General features: G+C 52.5%; 1 protein-coding gene across 16 annotated transcripts in view; it reads left to right on the top strand.

Annotated features, from left to right (window-relative positions):
- The window catches only part of SZT2 (SZT2 subunit of KICSTOR complex), a 58,659-nt gene that overhangs the window by 29,701 nt on the left and 9,145 nt on the right, over positions 1–19,813 (top strand). For 10 of the 16 annotated variants that reach the window (XR_013957393.1, XR_013957394.1, XR_013957395.1 and 7 more), the window contains 33 exons: positions 73–154; positions 282–563; positions 900–1,038; positions 1,290–1,406; positions 1,533–1,596; positions 1,977–2,162; positions 2,233–2,571; positions 2,711–2,900; positions 3,308–3,382; positions 3,598–3,736; positions 3,971–4,091; positions 4,335–4,464; positions 4,578–4,730; positions 4,841–4,943; positions 5,311–5,428; positions 5,655–5,766; positions 6,191–6,309; positions 6,705–6,869; positions 7,420–7,504; positions 10,847–11,035; positions 11,145–11,342; positions 11,689–11,858; positions 12,035–12,201; positions 12,618–12,715; positions 13,592–13,724; positions 13,836–13,963; positions 14,236–14,366; positions 14,843–15,025; positions 15,478–15,748; positions 15,953–16,032; positions 16,271–16,396; positions 18,062–18,267; positions 18,387–18,480. Coding sequence is in view for 10 of the 16 variants with exons in the window: in XM_080622992.1 (XP_080479118.1) it covers positions 73–154; positions 282–563; positions 900–1,038; positions 1,290–1,406; positions 1,533–1,596; positions 1,977–2,162; positions 2,233–2,571; positions 2,711–2,900; positions 3,308–3,382; positions 3,598–3,736; positions 3,971–4,091; positions 4,335–4,464; positions 4,578–4,730; positions 4,841–4,943; positions 5,311–5,428; positions 5,655–5,766; positions 6,191–6,309; positions 6,705–6,869; positions 7,420–7,504; positions 10,847–11,035; positions 11,145–11,342; positions 11,689–11,858; positions 12,035–12,201; positions 12,618–12,715; positions 13,592–13,724; positions 13,836–13,963; positions 14,236–14,366; positions 14,843–15,025; positions 15,478–15,748; positions 15,953–16,032; positions 16,271–16,396; positions 18,062–18,267; positions 18,387–18,480 (4,893 nt within the window). In the remaining 6 variants the exon portion in view is untranslated. Of the gene's footprint in view, positions 1–72; positions 155–281; positions 564–899; positions 1,039–1,289; positions 1,407–1,532; positions 1,597–1,976; positions 2,163–2,232; positions 2,572–2,710; positions 2,901–3,307; positions 3,383–3,597; positions 3,737–3,970; positions 4,092–4,334; positions 4,465–4,577; positions 4,731–4,840; positions 4,944–5,310; positions 5,429–5,654; positions 5,767–6,190; positions 6,310–6,704; positions 6,870–7,419; positions 7,505–10,846; positions 11,036–11,144; positions 11,343–11,688; positions 11,859–12,034; positions 12,202–12,617; positions 12,716–13,591; positions 13,725–13,835; positions 13,964–14,235; positions 14,367–14,842; positions 15,026–15,477; positions 15,749–15,952; positions 16,033–16,270; positions 16,397–18,061; positions 18,268–18,386; positions 18,481–19,813 lie in introns of those variants that run through there. The other 6 variants (XM_080622993.1, XM_080622990.1, XR_013957397.1 and 3 more) reach the window with 5 other exon arrangements.

The raw sequence follows: 19,813 nt of genomic DNA, 5'->3' as shown, positions 1-19,813 counted from the left end.
TTGGGGTCCATCAACACCCTGCTTTGCTGCCTGGCATGGTTGTAGTATCTGCCCTTCCTCTCTCCATCTCAGGAAGAGGCACCTCGGGATCAGGCAGACAGGAAAGGCAGTGAGGACATGGAGGGGTCAGAGCCAGAATTGGCAGCTGAAGAAGGTAAAGATTGCTTGCTCTGTCCTGGAGAGGAAACTGTCTGTAGTATCACTGTGGTGATGCCTTTCAGAGCTTGGCTGTCTCTGGGGATGTGGGCCTGATTTGCTAACAGGGAAATCTGTATCAACAGGAGCTGTGTCTGGGTGCTGCATTGCCACTGAGAGTGACCCAGAGCTGGAGGTGGAGTACCGTGAGAAGCTGGAGCACGAGTTCCCAGACACAGATTCCTTGTCGGACTCCAACACAGTGAATCAAGATGATGACTCCTTCAGTGTCCTGGGAGGGGATTCGCTCAATGAGCAGGAGTTCCTGGAGCAGGAGATGCCCCCTCTTTTTGTGCACCTTACCTGCTCAGTGAAGCTGCGTAGCCAGCACAGCTCCATGCCTGTGCAGTCCCTGCCAACTTGTCTAGGTAAGAGCAAGCCTTGCTGTGAGGTTCAAGGGCAATAGGGCTTCTGTCAGGCCCCTTTTGGGTGTGCAGGCTTTGGAACAAACATGCTGTGTCCTGAACAGCAGTCCCTCTGGACCAGCCTTCCCCTCCAGGTCTCCCAGCACCAGACAAAGGCTTTTTCACCATGTCTCCCACTTGCTGTGGGATTGGTTCTGGAAGGTTGAAAGGATCATGGGGAATGATGGCCTTCTTGAGCCTGTCCAAGCCTGTGGGACAGCCACCTCTTGCTACCAGGCTGTGTGTATGTGTAAGCAGAACTGTTTGTTGCTTGATCTGTGATCTGTGATCTCTCCTCAGGGGAAGTTCTGTGCTGTCTGGAAAGCTGCCAGGGTTTGAACACCATTGACTTGGGGGACCTCTGTGTGACCCTGGACATCTTCGTGCTGACGCTGCCCCTAGAAATAGAAGTTGTGAATGCAGACATTCTTCACAACAGGTAGGTGGAAAGGGTCACTCACCCACCCTGTGCCTGGCCTTCCCAGCCAGCCAGTCTTGGCTTCTCTTAATGTTCTGAGACTCAGGATTGTCCTTTTCACAGAGCTTGCCACAGCCCTAAGAAAACTAAGATTTTTCGCAAGATAGGCTCTTCTTGTCTAGAGATCCCTTTTCTCCTCCCTGGAGCTTGTGTCTGTTTATCCTCTCTGGCTCAAAAGCTGGTGCTCAGCCTGCTCTCCCCTCCTGTGACAGATGCACTTCAGAGAGCAGCGTGTCCTTTACACGCTCTCCAGGGCAGCCATCCTCTTTCCGCTCAGATGAGGATATCATGCACAACTTGGAACGGCTCCCATCCACAGGAGATGAAAGGTATGGCATTGCAGATTGCAGATGTAGCAAGCCCCTCATGGGTTCCTTTTGCTGCCTAGGAGCTGAGCTGTGGTGGCTGCTTGAATGAGAATGACTGGTTGATTTTTTGTTCCTCCTCTTTCCTAGGCACCCTGCGCTTTCCAACCTCCCTGGAGTGCACAGGCAGGCTATTGAAGCCACTATGAATGAGGTAAGCCACCCTTGCCTACTTCTTGCTTCCAGCTAGAACAGCGTGGCTATAGTACACAACTGCTGTTTCACACTTCCTAGCCTGTTCTAAGCTATAACCTCTATCAACTGAACTGACTATCTGACCTTGCTGGTATCACACAGGCCATTGGCCTTGTACTCCCCAAAAGTGTGGGATTACCCTGACAAAATTCTTACTGCAGTTGGGTTGAGGCAGGCAGAGCTCTCTTCCGAAGTTGTCTTCTTAGGTACATTCAGAAGGACATGAGGGATATAAGTAATGAGAGGAGTTGCCCTCAGGTGTTGTGACTGGATCAGAACTGGGGCAGCCTTCCAAATGCAGGTCATGTACGTCTTGCTCTGTGTCCTTCCTCTGCTCAGATTCGCTGGCTCCTGGATGATGAGATTGTGTCTGCGCTGCGCCACTCACAGGTCATCAGCACCTCCATCCTGCACCGGGTGGCCACTCACATCTACAACTCCAAGGGGCGGCCCAGCTGCCACAGTGAGGTGGTGCTGCTCCAGTTTGTCTTTGGACCCGAGCACTCTCTGGAGAAGTTCAAGGAGGTAAAGAGAAAGTCCTGAAGCAGCTTCATATACTTAGCTAGCAGGATGCTTATTCTTTGTTGTATTGCAGGAGTTCAGAAGAATGGTGCTGCCAGGCTACATGCTTAATGCAGAAGGCAGTGATTACCACTACATCTCCATCAGCCGCCTGCACTCCAGGCGGGCAGCTCCAGACCCTTCAGGGACACCTTGCTTGCAGCAGCCAGCTGGAGGGGGCACCAGAACAGCCCTGAGCCAGGCAGGCCAAGAGAGGAGCAGTGAAGCAGAGGCAGAGGGCTCCGAGCTACACCACACAACCTGTGCCCTCGCAGAAGAAGCCCAGGGTCTCTGGGGGTGGCCAGAGAGCGAGACACGCATTGTGCCAGACACAGAAAACGCTGTAGGTGGGGACAGCCACATGCGGGATGAGGTGAGAGACACTGAGGTGGTCTTTTGGTGGGAAGGTGTGAGACACTGGTAACAGAAGGTAGAAGGGTACAGGAGAACGGTGGAACCAATTTTTTGGTGCCTGTTTTTCTGGTCCTTTTTCAACCTTGACTTGTGTGCAGGTCCCAGGAGAAGCACTGAGCCTTGAGCAGAGCAGAGCACCTGGCCATGATTCCCTGGAGGAGGCAGCTCCAGAGACAGCCATACAGTCACTACCATCTTCATCATCTGAAAAGGGCAATAGTGAGAAATCACCATTGGTGACACCAACTGCAGCAAGCCTGGCTGACTCCGTAACACAGGGCAGGGAAGGTAGGAGCTGTGAGTGTGGGCAGGATGTACCTCAGTGTTGAGAACTTTCAAGGGAAGAGCCCAGTTCCAGTTGTGGCATATGAAGTATGACAGCTATTCCTGTTCTGGTCCCTAAACACCAGAACTGGTACCCAGCACTGTTGCTGTTTTCCTTGCCAGGGTGTTGGCAATTCACTGCTTACCAGTACCCAGGGTACTAAGCTGTGCTGCTACACTGATATCCCTAATGACATGAAGTGTCCTGGTGACTCCAGGAATGGCTGTGAGAGCCCCATTCCCCAGCACTACCTCCCAGTGGCCAGCACTGCCTGGTTGTCCTGTGGTGTAATTCTTCTCCAGCACATGGGGTATGTGAAGAAGTTTAACAGATGGTTTCATGATCAGACCCCTCTTCTCTTCTCTTGCAGGCTCCAGCAAGCAGCGTCCCAGCCGTGTGCAGAGCCTGGTGTCAAGCCAGGGCAGCATGGACTCTGACCACCTGGGTGAGTCTGCTGGGATGGGGTGACTGACAGCATGCAGCCAGGCACTGGCAGTGACATAGTAGTGCAGGGGTGTGGGGGGACAGAGTGCCTGGGCTGGAGTGATGCCTGAGCCCTGAGGATAGGGCTTGTGAGTGGCTCTGATCTCCCAAAGCCTGCCATGTCCAGGGAGGAGGCTGGCTTGCCAAACCTGGGACTGAAGTGGGGATACATTGCAGGTTATGATGGTGGAAGCAGTGACTCAGAGTATGAGGAAGCACTAATGAGTGACCAGGAACCCAGGTGTCCCCTCATGCCGGATTTCTGGCTCATCATAAAAATCCAGCAGGACCGAGTAGAGGTCTATTACCACACACGGTAAGGAAGGTCACCTCTCCAGCCACTGCTTATCTGTACAGGACCTTGTTGCCACTCACTCATCTCTGGACAGGGTCTCCTCCCTGCCCAGTGTGGGTGGGGAGCTGCAGGACTACACTGGTGCTCCATAAGGGGGAAGCTGCCGTCTTTCTCCACTGCATTCCTGTTCCCAGCACACAGGGACAGGCAGTATCCAGGTGCTCTGCTGACCCTTTTCTCCCCTTCCCTGTAAAGCAGCCTGAGTGTGGAGAAGGCAACATCAGCAGAGACAGAAGAGGAACAGCCAGGGGAGTGCCAGAGTCTCAACCAGGTGGTGGTGAAGAAGATCAGTGAAATCTGCAGGGTTGTCAATCAGGTAATAGAGCTGCCAAGGGGAGGGATAGAGCTGCCAGTCGTGAGATGGTTGATGAGAAAGAACCTCGGGAGGTTGTCTAGTCTGAGCCCAACTCAGAGGAGGGGCTGGGGAGCTAGTTCAGCTGGTGGTGTCTCAGCTTAGGGGTCACAGGAAAAGGAACTCAGTCTGCCCTGAAGCCCTTCTCCTTGTTACCTTCTGTGGGCTGTGCAAGCAACAGAACCAATCTTTTTGCATTCTTTGCAGCGCTTGCTGCTGCAGGACCTGCATGACAGCCACATATGCAACTCATTACTGGTGGCAGAAAGTGAGGAGGACATCTGGAAGAGTGAGACACCCTATACTTCATACAGGCAGCGCATTATGCCCACAGATGGTATGAACACTGCTTTGGCCATGCCTCAGCGGCAGTGCTGTTGCCTGCCCATGAGTGACTAAAGGTGGTGACTTCCGTGCTATGGACCCAACTATGTCATGTGTTCTTTGTAGATTACTCTGTAGAGGAGAGTTACCAGCCCCGGGACTACCTGGCTGCCACCATGCAGTTCATGCCAGGGCACTTTGCTTGTGATGTTGTGTGGAGCACACTCATCCATGTGCATTCTCGCCTCAAGATGGGCCCCAACATGGGGGTCTCACGAGGTGAGTACAGCTCAGTACTCTCATTTTATGTGTCAAGAATCTGGCTTCTGGCTGGATTGGTGCACCAGAGAAGGGTACATGGGATAGCTAACATCCTACATTGCCCACAGCTATCCAGGCTCTTCGCTCAGTGCTCAACGCCTTCTCAGTGGTGAACAGGAAGAATATGTTTGTCTACCAAGAACGTGCCACTAAATCTGTTTTCTACCTCAGGTAAGAAGACAGTGTGACTTGTTGGCCTGGCCCTGCTATATGTGTTACATCAGACTGAAGGCTTCTTTGGGCAGGAAGTGTCGGCCCAGCCTCAGGGATCCTGCTGTGACCCAAGCAGCAAATACCTGATTCCTGATGAGTTAAGAGTCACATCAAGACATGCCCCTTCTGCTCTCCATTTGCTAAGTCTTTATGTGAGAGGGAAAAGGATTTTTTTATGGGAGCCAGAGAGCAATTTTCCCACAAGTTCCATATCATAAGGTCTACTACTCAGAAAGTGCACAGGGGAGAGCAAGGAAGGATCTGTAGAGGTATGATGCTGTCATCCTTGTGAATGGAGGCTGACATGTCTTTTTCCTGTATTCAGGCTGACTGAAACCACCTGCAGTGGGAAGGTGTGGGAAGCAGAGAGTGTTGTTAGTCCAGCATCTCGCTCGCTGGCACTGACACGCAGCCAGGAGCCCATTTACACTGAGGACCTAACGGTGAGTCTGCTGTTCTCTGGGAGTGGATGTGAGTGCTCTTGGCCACTGGAGTGGAGGAAACTCAGTTTCTTGCAACTGGGTTTTATATGGGATAAACATACATTGTAGATGTGTTGAGTGGGGCAGCAGTGGGTGGGTTCTGCTGATCTTGCTGATAGCCTAGGGCAATGACAGATCTAGAATTCACATGGAAACTGCTTCCATGTGACTGGTTTTGCTTCTCCAGGGTTCTCGTTCCCCTCTGGACTCAGCTTCGTGCCGTAGTGTGGACTCTGCCCGTCCAGTGGGACAGATGGACAGGCACATCCAGCTGATGGTCCATGGTGTTGCCCCAGCAGGTAAGTGTTACAGCACCTGGCAGCAGAAGGGCTATGCTGATGTAAGGCAGAGTAGAGCTCTGTTCGCTGCCCTCTTTGCTTGAAGAGCAGGGAAAGTATCTCCCTCCTGAGCAAGCTGCTTTTCCTTAGTCCACTTTCCATTGTGTCTGCATGGGAATGTGAGGAAAGGATCCATGGCCCGCAGTGAAACTTCCTGCAGACAAGGTGGCTTGTGCGAACTTTCCTTATGCAGGAGTGCATTTGTCTTTGCCTATTGTGCCAGTAGTCCTTTGTGATCATGAAGGGTAGGAAAAAATACCTGAAGAAATTGATTCCTTGTTGGAAGTGAGTGTTAGGGTGATACATTTGGAACAGGCAGGAAGGGATGACTGTGGTCATTCTTACTGGATAGGATGAAAAAGCTCCTGGTATCTCTGCTTGTCAGGGCCTGAGATCACAGATGAGCTGGTGAAGGTGCTGCGCAGACGCCTGGATGAGGCAACCCTGGATATCATCACTGTGATGCTGGTGCGGAACTGCAAGCTGACACCAGCGGATGTGGAGGTACCTCACTGCTCCACTCATCACAGAGCCTTATAACACTTCCCTAATTTTTGACCTAGTTCAGCCTTTCCTGCCCCAGGGCAGGCAAGGGCAAGGCAGTTTATTGCATCCCATTCCCTGCTCCAGTGCTTGCTCAGACTAGCATTCACTGAGGTATATACTGTGTGGGCGACAGGGTAGGTGGGAAATCCTCTTTGCTGGGATTTGCAGCAGGGACTCCCTGTCAGTACCCCTGGAATATCTGCCCACATCTGTCTCAGGGTGCTGTCTAAGGACCAGGGTTTTGCAACACCACACTCTGCTGCAGCGTAGCCACCTGGCTTGATTTGGATCAGTACTGGAGCCCCAGGGTATCTTGCTGGTCTCACCTGAGTTTGAAACCCTTCTCTCTGCAGTTTATCCAGCCCCCTGGAACGCCACCCACAGAGGTCCTGCAGTTTGTGCTGCCACCCTTTGCCCTGCCTTGGCTCCACGCGGTGGCCTACTACCTGCGCCAGAACCTGCTCATCTTCCTGCACACCCCAAAGTACACAGACAGCAATGTGGAGCACCACTTCAAGGTGAGGAGGGCTGTGAGCTCAGGCAGCAGTCTGCCCAAATTCTACCTGCTGCTGGGGGCGTTTGTTGGGGCAGCTCAACCACCGTGGAACCAACACTGAAGCCTGGAGGCATGTAGGAGGACTGTCAGCAGTTTCTGGACAAGCCTTGCTTTCACTCAAGCAGTCACTTGCTGTGCAAAAAGTAGCAACCACAAAGGTCAGGCCTACAGTCATCTCCCAAGAGAATTGCAGAAGACCCTTTTGCAAAGCTGAGCTTGGCTCCTTGCATGACTCCCTCAGATCTAAGGACTGAAACATCACGATTAGTAAAGTCAGCATGGCCATAGCAAAGATAGAGGACGAAGCCAGATGTGTAGTACCATATAACTCTGTATAGAGCTCTAGGGTCTTCCTTCAACCTAACAGTGGTGAAGGCTGGGCTGGCAAGCGATTTAAGTAGATCTGGATTGCTTGCTACAGGTCTGGGGATGAGCTCTGCACACATATGGGTCTCTGCTTCTGGTTAAGGCAAGTTCTCTGATCTGTCACTATTCTTCCTTGCTCTCCTTAGCACTACTTCAACCACAGTGGGAGCATCCCTGACCAGGATCTCTACCTATACAACAAGCCAGGTGGCCAAGGCACTGGTGGAAAAGGTATGCTTAAGTCATTTCTGAAACAGGGTATGGGGTTGTGTGCTGGGGAGCTGCTTCCAGTGTTGGAGAGCTCTGGGTAACTGAGGAGGGCCAGTGCTGGGGTAGTGTGTTCCTCCAATGGCTGGGAAACAGGCAGAGTGTGTGCCTGGGGAGCCACACACCCTAGCACATGTGGTGGAGCAAGCTAATGCCTTCCACAGAGCAACTTGCTAAGATTTGCCTGTTGCTGTAGGAAGCAGCTCTAGGTTGCAGTACCTGTGGGGCAAGACACAGCGAGACCCCAGCAAGCATGGGGCACAGCGACTCAGTGGGGCTGGAGATGGGAGCAGGGACAGTTGTTGCAGAAGCCTTGCTGCGAAGGGGTAGCTGGATGCTGTGTGTAACAGAGCACAGGCAGTGAGGGCAGTGTCCTTGCTCTTTTCTCTGGACTGCTAGAAGAGGGATTGGATAGGGCCCATAGGGCCACCGGCTGTCATGTCATGCTTTGTCCAGGCCATGTGGTCTGTCACCTGGCCATCGTGTGTCTCGTGCCCCTTGTGCACCATCTGAATGTTCTTCTGTTGTGTAGGTACCATGTCGGACCTTGTGCAGCACCTCTTTCCACTCTCCCACTTCCAAGGTAGCACCTGTGGCTCCAAGTATTAATCTAGTTCCCTTGTTCCCTTTCCTGTGCAGCTCCCTGGCCCCTCTGGTCCCTGCTGTTCTTGTTTTCCTTGTGTTGTGGCTTCAGCTCTGACTCCTCTATGTGTTCGTGTGTGTATGTCCATTTAGCTGAGCCTCCTTTTTCTTTCTGGCTGAATAAATGAGCAAACAAAACCTGCTGTCCTGGGATGGCAGCTCTGCAGTCCCTGGCTGCTGAGGGTCCGTGTGCTGCCCTGTTGGCTTGTAAGCAGTGAACTCCAAAATCCTGCACCTCTTTTCCCACAGGTCCAAATGGGCATCTCCTCCCTGAGGAAGACAGGAATCATGATGTTTCAGCTGTGTGGTTTCATGCTCCAGGGTGTAGCATCATCACTCTCCCTGTAGCTATGTCCTGGGGTGGGATGTTTCCTTGCATACCAAGGGGCTAGAGTGGCTGGGCAGTTGATGTGTACTTTGTATTGCAGTGAGCCTGGCTCAGAGGGGTCTCAGAGTCCCTCGCAGATGGGAGGTAATAGTTCCTTTGTACCCCACCTCTCCATGGAGGGCAATGGTGACTGTATAGCCAAACTCCAGTGCATTGGGCAGTAAGGTCCTTGGCAGCTCTTGCAAACTTGCCTCTTCCTATAGAGCTCAGGTCTCGAGTTTCTTACCTGTTTCTTACTTGTGATCTAGTGATTACATTTTGGCTTCTCTGCTCCTGTAACAGGTCTGGAAGTGCTGTTCCCTGTGGCAGGGAGGTGAGAATTCCTGCTGGTGGGACAGGGCGGCCATCATCTCTGCCCCAAGAGACTGAGCCAGTGCAGGGTGCTGAGTGCTTGGTACTTGCTTGGAAAACCAGCTCTCAGGGAACACCTACAAATGAGGAGTCTGCTCCTGTGGTTGCTCACCTGGCCTGTTTGAAAGCACTGCCGTGGGAGCACGTGTCCCAGAATGAGGAGGACATGGGACATGGTGGTTAGTCACTCTTATGTCCCTCCTTCAGATAGAGCAAAGCAGAGCAAAGGTACAGGAATGGATGTGTTAGTGAAATGTGCCAGAGAGAGAGAAGGCTGAAGGGCAGTTCTTCCAGGAGAAGAGGGGAGTAACTACATCTTGGTCTACAATTAGCACATAAGCATCCGCTGTCATTTTGGTGGGCCTGGGGCTGACTGTCAAGCCAGACAAATGAGGAGATTGTGTCCTTTACTGTTTAAAGAAGGGAAGTCTGCTTGGTAGAGCTCATATTCACTGCCATGTGGGGTGGATTTGTTACTCTTGATACCTCTGTATTGGCATACACATCCTGGAGAGTTGCCCTGCTGCAGCCAGAGGCTGTGTGAGGTGGGAGAGCTCCTGTGTGAGGCTCCATGCCCTGCTCTGAAGGGGGCTAGGGCTGGGTAAAGACCTGGTCCCCTCTACCTTTGATAGTTAGGAAATTATGATCTTTACCATTGTTTGCTGGATAAACTGTTGTTTCTCTGCCTGTCTGGGGAGAAACATGCTGTAGGCTGTTGCAGAGCACCTCTGACACAAGGCAGCTCCTGTACTTCAAGTGGAGGGGTGCTCATAGGTGTTTCCTTTCCTCAGTGTGAGTGCAAGTGAGCTGCCCTCTGACTCCAATGCCCACCTCTGTCCTTTGGGAGCAGCTCTTTCCATCCTACTGCCCTTTCACTTGCATCTGGCATGTGTATGGTTGCTGCAGCGCTTATGCTTCATTAGGAATGATGGAGAGCAGGTGGTTGTTTTGCTGATTAGACCTTGACACAGTCTGCTGGGGCTGGATTTGTCTCAGCGCAAGGAGGGCACCATCCTTCATGCAGGGCTGTGGATCCAGTCAAGTGAAGTTTGGTTGCTCTGTAGTAGCAGAGTCTGGTGTCACTCCTGTCCTTGCTGGGATGGAGAGGGACAGAATATGGGCTCAGCAGTGCTGTGAAGTTGAGGTTTTTGTCCATGATCTGGACACATCACCCTTTGGCAGTGTTGGGGAGGCTGTGAAGCAAGGATCTTGCTGCTGCCCTGTATCTGAACTGTCCCACTGTGTGTGCGTAGGGCTCAATGTAGAGAGGCTACCAGCACAGCCTGTATTGTACTCTGCAGCAACTCCAGGCTAATACTAGGTGTCAGCCTGCTTTGTCTCCAGTCCTGCTGGTTGGAGTATACAGGGAAGGCACCTGATCTTGTATGGGTGTACAACGAGGAGGGGGCTGTGAGTGTGATCTGCAACAGGTGTCATGTGTACAATCTTCCTCTGCAGGCACTCGAGGTCCTTCATAGCCTGGAGAGGGCTCCTGGGGAGTATCTTGGCTCTGTACTCTGTCTCTGAGGAGGATAGGGATGGTGAGACCCATCCTGGATCTCTCTGCATAAAGGCCCACCTAGGGCAAATGGAGATACTTTCTCCTTGCATATGGGGGTGGACAACCCAGGAAGCTCCTGCAGGGCAAGGCAAAACCTGCTGTGACTTTGCGGGAGAGAGATTCTTGGAGTGATGGAGACACCCTGTGCCAAACACCATGCTTCTTACCCTAGCTACCCACAGGCACAGCTAGCCCCTGCTCCCTGGCTGCGTCCCCTCGTGTGGGCCCTGCCTGCCATATGGCACTGTGCAACCCAAATAGTGACATGATAGTCTCAGGTGTGGGGTGGCAGATTGTAGGCAGGACTTGCGGAGCTGTACTTGGTGCTGGGCTGACAGAGACTGTCTGGGGCTCTCCCCTGCAGGGATCGCGTGCATTGCCCTGACATTTGTGAATGAGCATGGCAGCCCCACCTCGCTTCCGCACGAGGAGAGGACTGACCCTCTGAAGCTGCCTTCCTGCTCACCTATTGTGGGCCTGCTGCAGAACACTGACTTCGAAAGCCTCACAGCGGTCAGCAAGCACCAGCCAGAGACTAGCACCCTGCCTTCAGGTACAGAGTGGAACAGGGTACAAGCTGCCGATTTCCTGCTGCCTCCACATCCCCTGAGGCTGGGGAAGGTGAGAGCGTACAGCCATGCAGGACTGCCCTTTCCCCACAGAGCCCCGTGTGCTGGTGCGCCTGGATATCTGGGAGAAGGGCAACATCAGCCTGCTGCAGCTGTCGGAGAAGCTGCATGGGGCCCTGCGCCACGCGCTCTGCGATGCTGTCATGGAGTTCCTTGTGCTGCCGGCCCCGCTCTGCGTGGAGGCCGCCTGCCCCCTGGGTGCTGCTGACCTGGAGGACCTGAGCTCTGCGGGTGAGAGCCCGGCCAGCACGGCCACCTCGAGCCCCCTGCCTGGCCCACAGGAGCTGGGCTGTGCTGGAGGACTCAGGTTTTGGGGGCTGGGAGGGAGGAAGCTGCTCTCCCCTCTCAAGATGTGCTGTGGGATGTCTCAGGAAAGAAGCATCATGGAAATTAGGGTTGGAAAAGGTATTTGGAGGTCTGTGTGCTCCCCAAGACTGAATGCACTTTGCTAGATGTTACTGAGGGCTCTCTCCCTTCTCTCCAGCCAGGCTCTGGCTAGCCACAGCGGGATACACAGGGACACTAGCACTGTCACAGTGGGAGGCTCTGGAGAGTCTGATTTGCTCTCTCTTCACAGGAGGCTTAAGGAGGACCATGTCAGAGACCAAGGGCCTGGCCCTGGCCACCAGTGGGGCTAGCAGGAGCTGTCCTCCACCATTGCATTTCACCTCTGCCCCTTCATCCAGCTCTGGGGAGCCAGTGACACCCACGAGCAAGCTGGGACGCCGCAGCTTCTGGGACATGCTGGTAATGTTGCTGAGAGACCAGTGGGGAGCAGGGTCTGTGTGTCCTTATGGTGTTAGGCCAGGAGGAATAGAGAGGAAGGATTTGGCTGAGGTTGGGAGACCAGGCTGGTAGCAGGAACTTTGGGATCAAGGTACTACCTAGGTGTGCACAGCATTAACTTAGCCTCTTCTTCCTAGAGCAAGGCAGAGTCCTCGGAGCTGGGCAGCCCTAAGACTACTGATGACATTGTGCTGGAGAGGCCAGAAGAGGCTCGCACAAGGCGGCGGCACAAGACTGAGAGTGTCAAGCAGCACCAGAGCCAGGATCGGGCCACAGCCACAGCAGAACTGGAACAGGCACAGAGGCAAGCACAGCCTGCAGGCGAGGCAGCCGGCCTGTTGTTCCCCTCCATCTGCTGTACATCACTCCACAGCCTGACATCCTGCTGGCTCTATGTGTGTCTCAGCCCTCTGGACCACATCCCCTTTCCTTCTAGTTTCTCCCTTACACAGCCAGTTAGGGGACCTGGCTTCCACACACAAAGCCTCAGTCGTTATTGCTGGAGTGCTGCTGGCAGCACTGCTGTTTCTCCCTGCCAGAGATCTCTTCTTTGCATTGTGGGGCCCTGTGCAGCTCCTGACACCTCTGTGGCTACTGACAGAAGGACATGGCTCAAGGGCTGTAACAGCCCAAAAAGGGGTTTCCCCAGTCTCTGCTCTGGAGACTTTTGTGCCTTCATTGTTGTTGACTCATGTGGTGTAACTGTGCTGCTCTTCCCAGGCGCCGAACATGCCAGTTGGAAGAAGGGGATGTAGGTACCATGCACCCAATCTTCAATCAAACCTGCCAGCAGTGGATGGCATTCATGAACCATTTGGGTATGTGTCTCAGGCCCCAGCTCCTCCAGATGTGCTGGGAATGGGCCTTTCTATCCAGAGCTCTCGTATGGCATCAAGCCATCTGTCTTTATCCCTTGCTGATCTCTGCTTAGCTATGTGCCCCATCTCTCCCCAAACTTCACTGGAGTCCAATTGGTCTCTTGGCCAGCATCAGCATTACAAAGCTGTGGCAGGAGTGCTGGCATGTGTCTCTGCATCTGAACAAACACACTAAGGCCTGTAGTTGCTTCTGCCACCCTCCAAATCCAGGGCTTGCTGGACTTGGCTGCAGTTGCTTTGGAGAGACCTGGACTCCAACAGCAGCTGGGGTAGGGATTTAGCTCCCAGATGTAGCAGGGAGAGAGGATGTGAGCCTCTGCAACATGCTCTGGGGCTGTGAGGCTGCATGAGAGACCCCAGTCTTGCAGGGAGAGAGAGTAGGAGGGATGCCCTTCATATGGTGGGATTTGGGTCTGTGTATCTGCCCTGTTGCTGCTTTCTGGATACTTCTCGCTTCAGTGTTTGTATACCCTCACACCTCCAGCTGGCAAGGTGCAGCTGTCCTCCTTCTCTGATGAGGAGTAAGCCAGGGAACAAGGGAGGAATAAAGGGCTGTGCTCAGGGTATGCAGAGAGTTTGATTCAGGTCCCATTTCAGACCACAGCCTGAAAACAGGGGTTATTTCAGCCTTTGTCTTCTTCATTATAAGGTCCTTGTTCTCCAGCTCTGCCTGTCCCAGTCCCTGGCAAGGCAGGAATTTGGCCTGTTTGGGCAGCAGCCTGCAATGGGGCTCCCTCAGCAATCTGCTGCCCAGGTGCACAGGGCTTGGCTCTGAGTCTTGTTGGCAGGTTGTCCTACACTACTTCTTGCATGTAGGGTGCCCATCGGTGCAGCAGTGCTCAGTGGAGATTGTGTCCCGTTTCCTCTTGTCCTCCATCCTGGTGGAAGTGGTGAGCCTGGTCACTACCCTGGCAAGTGATACCACTGTCAAGGTGTTTGAGCAGATCTGGTGAGTTACACGGGTCACGGGGCTGTTTGGCACCAGCAAATGCCCATCAGCTGTGCCAGCCTCTACTCCATGGCTCTACTTGTCAGCCACCTTTGGTGCTCCTCTCTGCAGCTGCCATGGTGGCTCTGCCTTCCTGCCCTATAAGCCTGGACAGAGTGCCAGCCCTCGCCCTGCAGCTGTCAGGCACTTCATCCTGCTGGGACGCAACTTCCAGCAGTGGCGATGCAGCACGGAACAGGGTGAGTGCCCGGATGGGGTCCACCAGGCGATGTGCTGGGGGCTCTTGGGAGTGGGAGATGTATGAGCAGGGTTCCCCTCCTTGCTGGGACAGGCTGCTTGTGCCTGGGGGTGAGCAGTGGGTTGTCTGTTTTCAGCTCCTGAGACCTTACTCTCAAATATGTCTGTAGCTGCTTATTTCAAAATGAATCGAGCAGTACTGTGCCAGTTAATGATGTGGGATGGAAGAGCAGAATGAACTGGTACTGAGGGTCATAACTCTGGCTTCCTGCAGCTCACAAAGGGCTCCAGCGCTTTGAGGCCATGGAATTCAGTTCGGCAGAGAGAGGCTCTGATCCCAGCCTTGTTGGACGAGATCTGGTGCCACGGCAAAGATTCCTTTTTATGGAGATCATTGACAAAAAGGTAGCAATGGTGCCTGTGTGGTGTCTCCTAAAAGGCAGGCTGTTCCAAACTGGCCTAGGGATAGAAAGCAAAGAGAAAGAGTGCCTTCACAGGCACTCCAAAGGAGCTGTGCAGGATGTTTCTGTGTGCCACATGCAGAGCTGGGGGTTCCCTGCAGCACTCAGGAGTGCCAGGAAGCAGCAGCCTTTGCTGTTTCTGATTTTAGCTGCCCCGCTGTTGGACTCTAATTGCTCTTTTCCTACCCTCAGTAAGGCCCACATCAGGCTGGGTGATTGCACTGACAGCACAAGTACCACCACACTGCTGTGGCTGTTAACAGCGGGACTCTGAATGAGCTGTTGCCAGTCTCCCTGTCCCAGCCTTGTCGCCTGAAAGTGGCTACAACAAGTACCATGCAGAGCACCTGAGGTAGCCTGTGTCACTATGCAGGCCCTCTCTGAGTGGGTTCTTCAGCCTTCCTCCTCTTCTCTCTCCAGCTGACGCTCTACACCTACAACTGGTCCCCAGACCTGGGAGCCAACCTGAACTGCTCCCTTACTCGCCTGCTGCAGTGGCAGAATGCCCGGTCCCACATCGTGCACTGCCTGATCAGCCAAAAGCTGGGACTTTTCCACCACCACTGCTTCATGGACACACCATGGCATGAAGACAGCAAGCAGGTAGGGCACCCTGCTGGGCAGGGTGGTTCTTTCCTCTTCAGGAGGGGCCTTGGCAGTGCAGCGTCTGAGGAAGGTTGTAGGCACTTGTGTGCTTTTGTGTGCTGGTTGGCAAGGCGTTTCCAGGTGCTCACGTGTCCTGACTATGGTTGTGTCCAGTCACGCTGTTACTATCTGCTCTTGAAGACAGACAGAGGTGGAAAGGGAAGCCAGGTCTTGTGGATGGCAGCACTTGGCTGTGAGTGAATTATTTAAGGTGGAGGAATCTGGGGAATGGTCTTCCCACTGCACAATGGGGCCATGTTGGGCCCAGACCTGCTCTCCTTGGGACTGGTGATGGAGAAGGTTAACAGAGATGTCTGCAGATGGACAAAATTGTGTTTACTCTGTTCTTGTGAGTCCTTGGTCCAAAGCTGGCAGTAAGGAGGCTTTCATGGCTGTGTTTGCTTGCTTAGGAGCCAAATCCTTTCCTGAACTCCACTTTGGAGGTTGATGCACTGATCCGGAGCTCCAGTCCCCCACCTAGCAAGGAGCAAGGCCGGCTTAGCAGCTCTGCTCGCAGCCTGCCATCTCTGCATTTCCATCCTGATGTGGTACCCTTTGATGAAGCTCTGCGGGATGTTACCACCATCAAGAGAATACCCCATGGGCCTGAGTCAGGACCTTTTGACCCGGTGTCTTGGCATGGGGCCCAGTTCCTGGAAATCAAGAGCATGGAGAGGAAAGGTACAACAAGAGTGCTGTCACAGGAGTCTGCCTAATCATCTTGCTCCTGGAAAAGTTTACTCAGAGCAGAACAAGAGTTTTCAGCTCCTCCTGTCAGGATGCTGTGAGAGAATGGTTTATGGCCTACGTAGGGTGGGATTGAAGGGGGGTGGCAATGCTTAGGGCTGTGGCTTGATACTCTTGTGGCTGCTCTCTTTCCTTTAGAACTGGAGAAGCAGATGAAGATTGAAAATCTCTTTGTTACCTGGCAGCAGAGATCAGCACAGTCCAACATGCCTATCAGTGTGAGTGCAGCCCTGGCGGGCGGCAGGCTGGGCCTTCTTACTGTGCACTGAGAGCACCAGTTTCCCCATAGCAAAGGGGAGCACTGGGACTCAAGAGCAGGCTTGTATGCTGGGGATGGCATTTAGCATCAAGCTCTCTGCTTGAACTTCTGGAGTTGCTGGTCTCTAAGCACCACAGCTTGTTCCCAGGCTTGATGAGAGATGTGTTCTGTAACAGTGTTCCTTCTGTACTGTGCAGCTGGCAGACCTGGAGACCCTAAAGCAGTCCTCACGCCTGGTTCACTACTGTGCTACCCCTTTACTCTTTGACCCAACCTTCCGGCAGCAAATCCAGACTGACCAGCAGGGCAAGGTCGAGGGGAAGGTGAGTGTCAGCAAGTGCCAGTGGGGTTGGGCTTTGTCTGCTGGAGCAAAGGACGGCTTTGCAATCGTTTCCCAAGATAGGGCTCCTCTGAACTCACCTGTGTATTACAGGATAAATTTGCACCCTCTAAGATGGAAACTGAGATCCTTAGGTCCTCCAAGCCTTTCTTCAGCAGCCACACCATCCCTGGGGAAGACTGACTTGTTTTTTCTACCCAGAGAATTCAGGGCTGAGCTTAGCAGACACATCAGAGAACGCTGTCTCGTACTGATCCATTGGGGAAGCAAAACTTCCCCTTATGCATTCAGCAGCCAGACATGGTAAACCTTTCCTGGACCCAGCAAATAGCTGGAACAATTGAAAGCAAACCAGCTGAATCCTGAGCAGGTTGCAATCTGACAGACTCTAACCGGTGCAGATCCTGTACCGGCTGTTCACAGTCTCTGCGTGTCAGAAGGGAAGAACAGGCTGTTGTAATTTATCAAAATGTCAAAAGGATTCTGACAGGGTCTTTAAGCAGAGGTTGCTACAGAAATTGAGTACTTGGAAGCGAAAGGAAAAGTATCATCACAGAATGAAAACTTCACTTTGTTTTTGCAACAGGGCGAAATGAAAATTGGTTATTCAATTTGAAGGGTCTGGCAGCAGGGGTTTCAAGGTTGTGTAGCAGGTTCTGTATCTCCAGATCATTTATCACAGTACATATAAGATACCAGGCTTTGCAGTGCTGTATGGCTGTTCAGATAGGTCAGAACAGAAAAAGACTGCAAGGAACTCAAGAGGGACTTGAGTAGCCTGTGAAATGAGAGCAATTGTGGGAGCTGGGACCTGGTTCCCAATAAAACAGAGCACAATGGGGAGAGATATTTGAACTCCTCCTGTATTGTACTCTTAACTGCACAGCCTGTACAGAGCAGACAGCTCAGTGGATTTCTTCAATTCATGAACAGTTGGATACAAAAAGCAAACCATTTAGAATACAGCAGAAAGGGTGTTAGTATTATGGGTGATATTGCAATACATTTTAAAATACTAGTGTTTAAATGTCTTCATCTGAACAGTAAGTGTGAGACTAGAGAGACTTGGAGAAGGTCAGACAGTAGCTGCAAGTAAAGAGACTGCTCCTGGAGTAGGCGAATGAAAGGCCAGATAGGAATATGTAAGCCACAGATTTGAAGTAGATCAAGAAAAGAAACCTCAGAGATAGCACAAAGACAAGGATTATTCAGCACATCAAGAGGAGAACTGGAAATGGTTAAAAGAAAGCACTGTTCCTTTTCAGTGCTACTGAACTACTAGTAAATCCTGAGAAGTCAGCAGAATTCATAAGGGGATTGGAGTCTTACCATGACAGTAGGAGCTGAGACTGTTGAACCTTGTGTGAACCAGCTGTGAGCCACTAACACTTTGTGGAAGCCATTCTGTAGGGGAAGATGTGAATTTTCCCCTTCTGCCAGGGCACCTGCAGTCTGTTGCAGTGCTGTTAGGTCAGTCCATGGCTGGGTAAATCTTGGACCTTGTGTTTCGGCATGTGCACTAGGGCAGTGTCTGGGGAACCAGCTGTTGGTGCTCTCTGCTCAACCAGGACACTTGGTGGTGTCCCAGCAAGTGCCACCTCGGGACCAATCAGCACAGGTCTCCTTAGGAAACTCTTTTCTCTTCCAGAAGCGCCACCGCTCCAATGACTCCACAGCTTCAGGGAGGGACCGCAGCCACAGCTGTGACTCTGCAGAGGCGCTGCCTTGCAAGGTGAAGGAGGAGCCCTGGCTGCAGGAGATGTGCAATGCCTTCCTGCAGCAATACATCCAGTACCTGCAGAGCATGGGCTTCATTCTGGTCCAGGTGCGGCCACCCTCGCCCACCACTCGTAGGTCAGTGATGTTCTGGGAAGCCTGTTGGAGAAAGGCCCACACACTGAGCCATGCCCTGGTTTGACACAACAGGAGATGTTGGCTCCCCTGCTCAAGGCTGGTTTTGCTGTCATTTCCAGTAGCACAAGCCGGATCCGAGCTCTGGCAGCAATGGGTGTAGAGGGAAGAGGGTCCTTTTCCTACACGAAGCCAAAACCAGAGGGGAGTCCAAAGGTGAGTACGTGTCTGTTAGAGGAGTGGAATGGGATGGAAGTCAGGCTGTGGAGTGGGGCTGTGGTTCTGGTTGGCTTTTGAATCAGTTTCAGGCAAAAGGATGTGAAAGGACAGAGAAGATGCTGAATTCAAAAGAAGTCTGTCTAGACCAGCACTGTCTTTGGGATTCTGGGTCAGATGAGACCTTCTTGCCCTTCTGTGTGTCCTCCTGCAGCCCTCGGAGCCCTCGTGGAACCAGGGCAAATCTCAAAAGGACAGCAACAACCTGGAAGGGGCTCAAAAGTGGAACAGGGTGACCTGCACCAAGACAACTGCCTTTGAGTGTGATTCTAGACATTTACCTATCAGAGAAGCCTCAGCATCTGTGGTTAAGGGCAGCTCTGAGGCAAAAGGATCTTTAGTTAGAGTGAGATGAATGCTGCAGTTAAAGACGTCAAAGAAGATAAAGCTGGAATGGCTCTAATGTGAGAGCAGGCTGAGGGTCCTAATGTCAAAGAGGTGGCAACTAGAGAGGAAAAGGACAACTCTACCAAATTGCAGCTAATCTGGAAAGGGATTTACTCCTTGCTGTCTTATTTGATGCAACACTTAGACACCATCAATTTAAAGTATTGGGAGCCAGTTTCAAAGCTGAAGGGAGTGTTTTCTTTATGCAGCAGGTGACAGTGGTCATTATCGAAAGGTTTTGTGAGCACTCAGAGCTTACTGAGTTTTGTGAATGTGAGCTTACAAGAAAGAATAGTCAAATTTCTGGAAAAGGAATCAATCTGAGTCACTAGATAGGCAGAAACCACCTGTGGCTCATGAAATCACCCAGGGATGATAGAGTAAATAGCATTTGCTCACCCTTTTCTGACACTTTCCTGGATTGTGGGCAAGACAGTGCCTCACAGTTAAAACAAGAGAGCAATCCACTGGGATTACTGAACAGGGGACAAATGAATTTGCTGGCAGCTAAGCCCTGAGTCCAGACTGGATGCCTCTGATTCCTGCTGCGTCAGGCAGATGTGATGGTGTGGGGAGAGCTCAGCAGGGAGAGGTGGGAGCGAGGTTTTATGGGCAGCACCACCCCTGTGCTCACAATATCCTCGAACTCTAAAGATACCCTGTTGTGAGCAAGCAGGAGGTGAAGGGAACAGTGTGCCTGGTGTGCTCTCTCAAAGGCTGTTTATTAGGTTAGTTAGAATTCTTTTCACAGTCAGCTCTGGCATGTCTGCCTTCCTCTCTCCAGTGAGGGTGCTCAGCTGCAAGGCTCCTCTATTTCTACCTATGCCACAGAGCCTCATGGCAGCCTCACACCCTGGTATGTGGGCTGCTCTCCTGTGCCAGATAG

This window comes from Psittacula echo (genome assembly GCF_963264785.1).
Source record: "Psittacula echo genome assembly, chromosome: 7".
Classification (NCBI taxonomy): Eukaryota; Metazoa; Chordata; class Aves; order Psittaciformes; family Psittacidae; genus Psittacula; species Psittacula echo.
This window is presented reverse-complemented; position numbering and strand designations above follow the sequence as displayed.